The 11394-nt window shown below is 39.1% G+C and overlaps 1 protein-coding gene across 1 annotated transcript in view; it reads right to left on the reverse strand.

Moving 5' to 3' along the window:
* FSHR (follicle stimulating hormone receptor) overlaps window positions 1-9264 on the reverse strand; it is an 80132-nt gene extending 70868 nt beyond the window's left edge. Inside the window, 1 exon segment of the mRNA XM_010162092.2 lies at window positions 9113-9264. Within this exon segment, the coding sequence (XP_010160394.1) occupies window positions 9113-9264 (152 nt within the window).
* Window positions 9265-11394: the final 2130 nt, after the last annotated feature.

Below are 11394 nucleotides of genomic sequence, written 5' to 3' on the forward strand. Positions count from 1 at the left end.
AGAATTGATCACTTCCCAGTAGTTAACAAGAAGGAAAAAATGGATTTGGCTGATCTATGCTCTTTTTTTGCAGCTATGGAGAAACTGGAGATGCCAGGGAAAGCAGCACAGGCAGGGCTTCCACTGATGGAGATGGATTTGCTTTCTTACCTCAGTGAATGTTCGTGACTCTCACAGACATGAGCGCTTCCCATTAAATAGGATGCCCTTTGACAAAGGCTCTTTCCTCAAAAATGCTTATTAGGCTACTAAAGGCAATCTCCTAATATATTTATATCACGTGATGGTACAAACGTAAAAAGAAATCAAAGCTTACCCTGAAGTTAGCACTGAAATCCAAAGCCAAGGGCAGGCAAGAGCATTACACCAGGGATCATTTCTAAGCACAAGGCATTGCACAGAATCTAAAACCATTAAAAGGCTTTCAGAAGGTGTGTAAAAAAAAGCACTATACTCCTTAGCCTGCCCATACAACAATCCTTTTCAGTGAGGAAAATCAACCCCAAATAACCATGTATCGCTTCTTCCCATCCCATACTCCTGGTTTGGGGAATAAGGGACAGGCAGACAGTCCCTCCTCCCATTGCTACTCTCTCCCACCTGAGCATTGGCCATTTTATCAGTCACAGCTACAGGTAAGTGTTACTGTTTTCCATTCGCATCCTCTTTCCCCAGAGTCAAGCCAGTGGAGGAAGAGGATAAACACACTATTCCCTTCACTTCTTTGGGTAGGATCTGGTTTTGGGGTGAGGGGAGGTTGCTTTATGAATATTCCACCCCATCCCACAGTGTTATGTTTAGAACATGAATACAGGACATCAGAAATTCTCCTGAGAAAACAAGAACCGCTTTCTTTTTCAGTCTTTACACAGTCAATCCAGTTCTTCATTGCACACTACTATTTCAAATTAAAAAAAAATAAAAATCTGCTAACCATCATTTTAAAGTATATTCCTTCCTTGCTCCATTCTCAAACAAAAGATGAAGCAAACACTGAAAACTTGGAAGCTTTCCCCACTGCATGTTTATGCATGTAGAGTTTTTTTGAAAACCACTGAAGATCCACAGATTTCTTACAAATAAATATTTATAAATTAATTCTGATTAACTGATTGTATTTGGACAAAGATTCATATCAGAAAGTACATCCTCATGGGTGCTATAGTGGAACCACTACCTGAGCAATGCTCCATAGATGTTCACAAAACATGATTTCCAGGCAAATATGCTAAAATGTTGACTAGTAGCTGTATTCTTGAGTAGATAAGAGAGCGGACAGAGGTGAAAGCTTCAGCCTGAAGCTCACCCAGTGGGTATATGTTTAAAACTGAGGCTGCCCTGTCTTTAGGAAGTTCTGAATATGTTACAGACAAGGACATAGCATTATTTAGCTAGCCCAGGCAAAGACAGAGGCTCAGAAAGCTCAATGTACTTATGAAAAACAAAGACTGGTTCACCTGAGTTGGGTTGAAGGCTGTTTTCATTTCACTCAAACGTATCTCCCCTGTATATAATAGCAGCCTGTAAATTCTCCTCTAGCTAACCAGGAACAAATGCATCTGAGTGGAGTGATATGGTAATGTGAGATAAGAAGTATCCATACCTTCCAGGCTGAGCTCCTGAAATACGTAAAAATAGTTGGAAGAAAACATTAAGCAAAAGCAAACAAATCACAAGATTTCCTGACCCTAGACCCCCAAAATCAAGGAAGCTGCAGAAATTGGGCTCCTCATTAAAGTGCATGCCAGACAATTAAAAGAGATCATTTTCTTTACTCTTATATGAAATCCAGACTTGACTCTGACCTATAATTTGAAATAAGCTTCATTTTAATGACTTAAATTTCACTGCTAATAAGAGTAGTCCACTCAAAACTACAGGCAAAAAGTGTGAAATAATTTACAGGTTTTGTCTGAAAAGGTCAAGGTCTTAAACAAAGAAAAGTGACTTTTCCTACCAAAGTGCTTGCTCCTCACTGTGTAAAACTAATAGACTGCTATGAAAAATAATACCTGTCTTTTGTGCAGAAAGTAGCTTGTTTACCAAACACACAGACATTAATTACCAATCAGCTGCTGCCAAAATGAACAACACATGGCTGATAGAGGTCCCCAAAGCCAAACAGTGAAAATGAACTTAGTTCTTTCCACTGGAGTTAATGAAGCTATGACAATTTAAATTAGCTGTGAACCTACCCCAATTATCTTTTAGCTTGCCCGCACAAGGACACTTGGGAAAGTTAAGCAGAACTAACTAAAATGCCATCAAGTTAGAAGAGTGAGGCATGTTGAACTTTGTATGGATATCTTCTGCTGCTCAGTTGGGTACCTAACATATTGGTTTGTTTTTCTTTGCTAGATAATTTAACTCGGCTTTCCAGGACCCCCTCCTGCACACAAACTGCTGGCAGGTAGAGCAGCTATCCCCTTCCGGACGTATATTTAGTTGGCATCTCTCTTCTGTGCAACTCTCCTTTCTATTCTTGTGGCATTTGTTATCCACCCTCTTCCTTCACTCTTGTTAAGCTCTCCAAATACCCAGTATTTTCAGTGACATGCCAGACTGAGGAGATCCCCTTGGCATCTGCAAAGGAAACACTGGAGATGCACAACAGACTGTCCTCCTGGCTTATCAGGTGACACATTTTGTGTGGGATACTCTTCCAGAGGAATTTAATTTGGAAGTTTTAAAGGTATCTTCCGTTGGAGATCTCTTCTCTGTTACACCTCAGAAATGCAGGTGTTAATTCTTCAGGACTGCAGTGCTGATATGACTTTGCTAAGGGCCAGATCCAGAAAATTATTAACTCAGATTCCCAAGCTGCCATTTATAAACCTAAGTGAGGAACTGAAAGTATATTACATGGACAAATGCAGATACAGGGATAACTAATGAGTTGTCCTGGTTCTGTGGCTCTTAAAGTACAGCAGCTTGTACCCTGCTAGGTCATCTCCCTCTGTATAAGTACCCTGAGCTCTCTATGTAAGGGATGGGAGGGCAACAGCCAAGCTGAGACAGAAACACGTCAGCACTTCAATGTCTTTCAAATTCATAAAAGCACCCTTCAAAACTTTTCCCTAGAGCTCTGACTGCTCTGCTCTCCCAGCTAGCAACAGTCACCTTTGAGCACCAATAGGATTTCCTGTGCCAAAGTGTCTTGGCCTCCCTGGGTGGAATGAGAGATGAAGTTAATACATTTTAATATTAGGAAAGAGAAGGCAACAAAGTCTAAAATACAGCATTTTAATTCTGTGCAGTGAAAACTGATGAGTTGCGAGAAGCTGCACTAAGGGGAGTAAATGAAGCTAGGAAATCATCCATACTGTTGAAGAGTTTAGCGTGACATACCATTCAGAGTAAAGGAAATGAACTGCTGCATGACACCACTGAATTCATGACTCCTCAAATCTGTTTTGTGATTCATGTGCTTGTTGGAGAAGTAAAAGACAGACCTCCATCCTACTTTGTACTTAGGTTCATCAACTAGGCTCATCAACTTCTCAATTTTAACCACATTTTAGTTTAAAACTACTTATTTCTGATCTTAATAGAGCTTTTCTCTCTTGCTGTACCTCTACGCTAAACCTTGCTATTTATGAGCTTGCATCTCATGAATAGTATTAACGTCAAACTCTCCTAGGTTATAATTATATGAAACAAGATTTGAATGGGGAGACACCCAAGAGGAAGACACCATATTCAAGACAAGAAAATGTAACACCTACAAATGACTAGTTTAATCTTCCAAACGCTTTAGAAAAACATTGATGATAATCTCATTCAATAAGCAAGTTTTGATTCTTTGTAGGAACTGAAGCAGAATATATGTAAAATGTTTGAGAGAGAGGCTTTATTTCAAGACATGGAGCTGACCAGCCCCAGGAACCCATTTTGCCTGATATTAGACATGTGAGGATGTGACATAGACCCCCGTTCTTTTGTTTGTATGTGCGAGACAGAGGCTGCTGTAAAAGTCAGAAATCATACATTGAACGAATTTCTCTGTAGCTGACCCCAGCAAAGGGCATCACTTGGCATAGACCTTGGTACCCGCTCAATGCTGCATGCAAACAAAATCCAGTTTTGGCTTTCATTGTGTTTCCCTGCAAAAAGCTTAGTAATTTAACAAATCATATACTTGCCATTAAAATTTCAAGTGAATTTAATTGCAAAAATACATTAGAAACATACGCACACATCTATACCTCCTCAGACTCGACCATATGTCTCTCATAGATGCATCATTGCCGTAGCATCACGAGTAAGGCAGCAGAGTACTCTACTGCAAAGCAGTTCCTATTGGGTGCAGCATACCTCCTCGTGTTGAAAAGCTTGTAAAGTTTTGGAAATGGGATATTTCTAGAGATATATACTTGGTAATTTATATTAGCTGAGGATCTGCCCTGCAGAGTTTATTATCCTTTAGTGTCACTTTCTTCCTTTTCTTTTTCCTCTCTGATGCTCTGCCCATTTCTTTTTATCTTCTCAATGAAAATGTCAAATATAGAATCCAGTGTAATTGTTGGACCACTCCACCGATATACAGCCAGTGATTGTACAGCAACCTCTACAGCTTTCTGCTGCAAAGTATGAACTGATCATAAATTCAGGAAGAGAAGAATGTAGCACTAACTGCAGACTTTTTTCTACCCTATCAAAGCAAAGCTGGTCTAAATTAAAAAAAAAAAGCTTTATATACAATGTAATATATTCTCAATATGCTCTGCTCTGCAAATTTCCTTATCCCCTTCTGATAATATGTGTGTTTATTGATTAACTATATGATTAACCATCATAACACAGTGACTTGAAAGCTTCATGGGTCATCATTTTGCCACCTTACTTTATCCTCTATACACCTTGTCTGTCCTAGATAAAGATCAGTCCAGCAGTATAAACATCTGAGCAAGAACTGTAATTGCTTGCAGGTTTCATTGTAATTTCAACTTTAAGTGTGAAAGCATAAAAAACCCCCCAACAACCTAATTGTTGCTGTCAGTAACAATGCTGCAGCTACTGTTCACATCATTTGCAGCTTCTGTTGTGGGGAAGCACATCTGACTCAGTATCTAACACAGAAATTGTTATTTCAAGGCAACCACTGTTTTAGTGGTCAGACATCTACTCAGCCTTGACTTGATAGTCTAAAATAAATATCCTTGAGCAATTGTACAAAAACACCTATGCAGAGAGCAAGTAAAAAATCCCACTGTTTCTAGTTTGCAGATGCTCGGGAGTAAACACTACATATAACATACCTCTAAACAGCTCTGACAATGGCTAGTGCAGCCAGAGAATGGTTTTTAAAATACAAAACACCATCTGATCAAGCCTAGACCTTCTTTATTTTATCTGTAGTTTCCTCTTAGATAGCACTTTGACAGATGGATGTCAAATGATGGACCGTCTCTGTCATCAATTATTTCAGTCATCTCAGTTGCTCCTTTCTAAAACTGGCACCACTCTGCTGTTGAAGCCTCTGGCATGCTAACACATTAAACAATTCCTTTTAATTAGATGAGTCACATATCCAAGTTTGCAAGCTTTTTTTGAGGAGCTTCCATTCCCAAGAGGTGTTTCTTATATCACCTCCCCAGTGTGGAAACAGTTAGGCAGAAGGAACCAACTGGCCAACATCTACATGCTGCTGTTGGCTGCTGCACTTGCATGCTTGCTAAGGAGGGCTAAACATCAAGGGAGTAAAGTTCAGGAGCAGGAGAAAATTAGGAAAGCCACTGAGTTGGAGGCAGTTTCTCTTTATATATATAACAATACAACATGACCAAATTTGATTTCCTGATACATTTTGATCACAGCATTAGTTACAGGATACAGGTAAATTGCTGATATTAACATTTCTCTCACGTAACTCTGCAGGATTACAAATAGAATTGGACCAAGCAGCCTTTTTTGCCTCCCTTCTTAAGCTACCTTGTACTGTTGCTTTACTTTGTCCACCGCTCAAACAGTCGCACTGAGCTGCTGGGGTAGACCTCTATTTCCCTGGGATACCATTAGAGAGATTTCAAGCACTACAGAGATGAGAAACCCAAAACCAAAGCAGGGTGCTGTAAGAGAATAACTAAGATTTTCCTGGTATTTTGAGTTGTATTCCCAGTTGAGTTGTATATTTCTGCTTAAACTAGTTTCTAAACATTAGGAAGGTTCCTTTCTATCCTGAGAAAAAGTTATTTTTGTTTGCATTACTTTCTCAAAGCACGACCTCTAATGACTAAATCAAATCTTAGTGAATACGAAGGATGGATTACAAAGCTTGACACTGGATTTTAAAACTTCATGGAGTAAACTGCCTTAGGTGACTACTGAGTTGCTCCCCTCCCCCCCCCACTCTGTGAGGCAATTAATAGTAAATACTTTGACACAAATGAACCTACGTTTCCCCTCTGAACTTTCAGCCTCCTGTTTCTCATGCATTATCTCCAGAGTTGTAAGTCAGAGCCATCACATTTCTCACAGGCATTTCGGTATCTATAAGAAAATGCCAAAAATTCTTCTACCCAACTCCTCTTTGAGGCAAAGATTATACAGCAAAGCAACTAATAACCACAGTCTCCCCTGCAAACACTTAGAGCTTTCCAGCTGCAGAGTGCTTGTAAATCTCCAAGAAGCAATCTGACCAGAAATAAACCCATCATAGCAGCACATGTCAGTGGCCAGTCCTCAAAAAAAAAATTTAAAAAAAAAAAAATTAGTTATGGTAAAAAACAGATATAATGGTTGTCGAGGGCAATATTTTTACTTTTATCCTGAGTTTTCTTACCAAGTAACAGAGCTGGCTGCCACATGCCATTATCCCAACTTAAGAAACAGCTGTAGTGGAACAGGAACACACAGCAATGGGAGAAGTTCTTGAGGCTTAACCAGGCTCCTGTTCATTCTCCAAGGCTTTCACTAGCATGTTATTAAACTAAAAGGCACTAGGAAAGGACACTAGGATAGCTTAGGAAAGTTATAAAGACCACATAAGAAAAGGTGAAGAGCTCTAAGTATACTGAATAAATACCCCTTCTTAATGTCAAATGAAAACAGACTGCATCCAGCACTCCCAGAGTGAGACCTTGAGTGAAAAAAACTACCTTGCAAGAGTTGTATTTAGCAAGAAGTCTCTGCTTGTGTCCGATACAGGGTCCTTAGACACCATGACCATCCACGCTCAAGTTGCTACATGGATTTTAAAACCTTTTTGACTCATTGAGGCTTTTTGAAGAAGCATAAAGCAAGCATTTTCTGTTACCAAGGGTGAATTTGCAACAGCACCTGGAGCCATAAAGTCTGTTTTAGTCACCTGAATCACCCCACTGGTCACTCAGCAGATGGATGCACAGAAAGGCACCTTTCTAGAGTCTTTCTTTGACCTTGAAGGAAAAATATAAAGTTTATCTGTCCCTTAATAGCTCTTCAGCTAATGTATTTGGCATTAGTAACACTAACATTTGATATATTCAAAGCAACTCTATATAGTTTTAATGGACAAATTTTTAAACCATGCTGAAATCAGTCCCAAGGCTACGCCGATTGAACGGAACAAGAATTGCATCCTGAAAAACCAAAAGTTGGTGTAAGAGAGGAGAGTGTCAAACTGAGAGATTCTAACTCCAGTATTTGCACAGTGCTGCCAGAAGAAAGCATTTGTTTGCTGTTTTCAGTAGCATTAACATCATAGTCTGCCTGTTTCAGAGAATACACACTTGTGCTGAGGAACCCACAAATTAGCATCCTCAACAAACCCTTGAGAAGTTAACAAGGATCTGCTGTGGGCAAATCCCATTTTACTAACAGGTGCTTTTTGGCTATATTAAACTCTACTTCTTTACAGAAATAATTACAAACTGCTTTTGATTAATACCTAGAAGGCAGACCTTAACTGTGTAATCTAAAGAAAGAATCAAAGCAAAATTAAACAAAATTAGCAGTGTATGCCTGGAGCACAGTTCACTCAGGATTTAGATGACCTAAATCACAGATGGATTATTTTTCCCTCTAGTTGCGAGAATGATTTAAACTTTTACTGACCTTCTGTGGTTAACACAGGCATTTTTCTCAAGTTTTCACCGCAGTCTACTTATTCAGTGCACATAACTCCTCCCTCTGAACAAAACAAAACTTCTGACCTAGGAAAACTGTGGGATAGTAACCATGGATATATTGTGATGTGTAAAATTGGGGTAGGAGTATATTTTTCCAACTACTGACATATCGTTCTTCATTGTATCCTCCCTCCAAACTTGCCACTCCAATTATTAATCAAAGGGTTTATCCAGGACTCCTTTTGTTTTTGCTTTAGGTCTTAACAATATCAGATGGCTGTGGATATAGGCAAGGGGTGATATAATTTACTTTAAAAAAATAAAACTGAAAACAGTCACTTGCACAATTACATACTCGCCATTGCGTAAGCTCTTTTGCTCGCCTGTGCTACTGACACAGAAAACAGCTGTCATACAGGATTGCTCACATTACTTTATGGAAAACAAAGAGAAGTTTTAAGATAGATAAAACCCTTCCTTGAGTAACACAGTACGGTGTCTTTACACTGTTCGTTCCAACTGCAGTTGTGCTGCTCCTCTGATAGAGGACTGCTCTCTGAGTGTTTATCAGAGTCCTTTCTGTAACGCCTTTGTGATTTCAAAAAGAAAACATTAAGTTGCTTCTTGGCAAACAAGCACAAACCTTTGGAAAGCTCCCGCAGTAAAAAATACGAACACTCATCATCAAGTTTTTTGGGTCAGACAAGTTGCACTACACGTTTCAACAATGTTAAAGCAAGCTGTAAAGAAAGCTTAGACTTTATGCTTCAAATTACTGTCACAGCACCAAGGAAGCTTGTTTAAACTTTAATCTGCACTTTGCATTATAACATACCATATCTTTTCTTAACAGAGATCTTAAAATGAGCAAGATCAGAGTAGCAGAGAGGAGCTTCAAGATGTAATTAAGCACGCATCAGAGGAAGGGCTGAGCTTTCAAAACAGCTGGTGTAAGTCTGCCGAGTGAGTCCCTACAAACCCAACCCTTGGCTGGCCAAGCAGCAGTTTGCTTTGAGAGCCAGCAGCAAGGCTGGTGCTCACAACCGTTCCCTCTCCCTACTTACAGCTCGGTGGCGTTGGCAGGGATGTCCCGGGGAACCTGGACCACCTTGCTCTCCTGACAAATGAAGACCCTGCCCATGCTATGGCAGGCATGATGCTGGCAACCCCAGCAGCCTGCCAGGAAAACCAGGACACAGGCGAGGACTGGAGACATCTCTGCCTTCACAGCTCTGCCTGTCTCCTTCATCTCAAAGGGAGGAACACAGAGACCTCCCAGCCCAACTCCCTGAACTGAAGATCCGCCCCAAATCTGGGATGAACCACGTGGCTCTTGGGGGATGACTTCTTAGCAAGTTTTGGTTCATGGCCCCAGATCCTTTATCGAATTAGAGTAGGGACAGACATGAGCAATGCTATTTTTCCATGACAAAAGTATTTTATATTTAAAGTGGTGTTGAAATCATGGGCCCCAGCTGAACTAACTAAGGCACTTTTGATGCACTGTGTATCTGTGCTGGGAAAAGGTCCTTCTTTCTCAGCTATGCTTTTTGGCATGTCTTATTTGGGTAGACCAAGGGACAACAAAGCATTTTTACTTTCCACAGCCCAGGCACTTTTGTCCCTGAAGGAGAGGCACTATTTATGCTCCCCTCCCATGGATCCAAGAGCCCCAGCTTTTGTGTTGCTCCTAGGCAAAAAAAAAAGTTTTATTTTTTTATAGGATTTTTTTATAGGAAATATAGTCTATTTTATAGGTTAAAAATCTATACAGGCCTAAAGCCACAGCTAAATAACACACCTTTATTTTCAGCTGTGATTATTCTTCATGCACTTGCTGATTCTTCTCCTCTTTTCCTTGGCACCTTTCTAGGAACCCAAACAGGAGAAAATACCGCATCCCCAATAGTCCCTGTGGACTGGTAAACTAATTTCATAATCTGGAAAAAACCCCCAGAAATATACAGAGCAACTATTTGTGACACAACAAGAGGAAAAGAGCTTCAAGACTCTCCTCATAATGCCTGGACACTGAATCCCATCTCTGAGTCCTTATTTGTTTTGTTTACTTTTTGACTGAGCTAAAATATCTTTCTTTTTACAAATATGAATCCTAAGGGAAGGGACCTTACTCACTCTCTCCTGTCAGAGTCACACTGTATCAGACTGTCACCTGGAACAAGACACATGAAATAAGAATTCAGAGATATAAAGATGAGGTTTTTGTTTTGTATTGTTTTTTTCCTTTTAAATCTGTGAATACCTGTTTCAGACACACAGAGCTTTTAAGTCACATGAATTTTAAGTCAGCGCTGGAGCTAGATTGCCATGAGAATTCTGCTGAACTTGACTCATGTTCTACCTTTCACATGTCTCAGATGGATTTTAATCTTGTTAAAAGCAGCTGTTGTTTTTTTTTTTGGTGTTGTGTGGTTGTTTGTTTGTTTTTTTTTTTTTTAGTTGTTTCTTTTTTTTCTTCTCCCATAATCAAAAAGCATAAGCAAACATAATGAAACAAAAGACAGCACCTTTTCTCTGAAATTTGCTGGCTGAATGATTCTACCATTCGCACCTTTAAAATAAGCATCAAAATAGAGATGTTTCTGAAAGGAACTAATCATGATTTTCACAACAAATTCAGCTGATTCTTTAAGTTACCCTAAGTATTAACCTAATTTTACCAAATCTCACCAAATATGTGTTAATTTGCCCACTCAAACCTACTCAAGATAAGAACAGTGATATTTAAATAAAAAGTAAAACAAAATCATAACAGTCTCTTTCTAAGAATGATAGGCTTATAATGAATTGTAAGAATATTCATTTAGCTGTATATGTAAAACAGGCTGTTTTGCTAAGGTGTTGAATAAATTTCATGAGAACAAGAGACTGCCAGAAAAAAGGGTTTTTAAAAATATTATTTACTTTTCCCTCATATATATATATATATATATATATGGGTTTTTTCTTTCCTTTGAAAGATCTTAGGCCTACAAGATCTTCTGAAATGAGTACCACCTTTACTTTCCCTCATACTCAATGGGATGAAAACTACAGAAGTAAGTCCTATGGTCAAAGAAATTCCTGTGTAGTAAAAAATTGCTATAGTCCACTGCAAGACACACCAGCATTTAAACAAATTCTAGGAAGACAACTCGTTTGAGGCATTTCTGGTTTTGTCCTTTCAATAGCAAACCTCTATCTTTTACAGCTGCAGACTGAAAGTAGGCTGAACAAAAAAAAAACCCAAAAGAAAAGGTTTTTGTGCCCTATATATTCCTCAGGCTTCACATTTGGTTACAAATGAATGGAAGCCATATATTTTCATTCTGAAATACATCAATAT

The sequence above is a fragment of the Antrostomus carolinensis genome, unplaced genomic scaffold, assembly GCF_000700745.2.
Source record: "Antrostomus carolinensis isolate BGI_N321 unplaced genomic scaffold, ASM70074v2 scaffold3622, whole genome shotgun sequence".
NCBI lineage: Eukaryota > Metazoa > Chordata > Aves > Caprimulgiformes > Caprimulgidae > Antrostomus > Antrostomus carolinensis.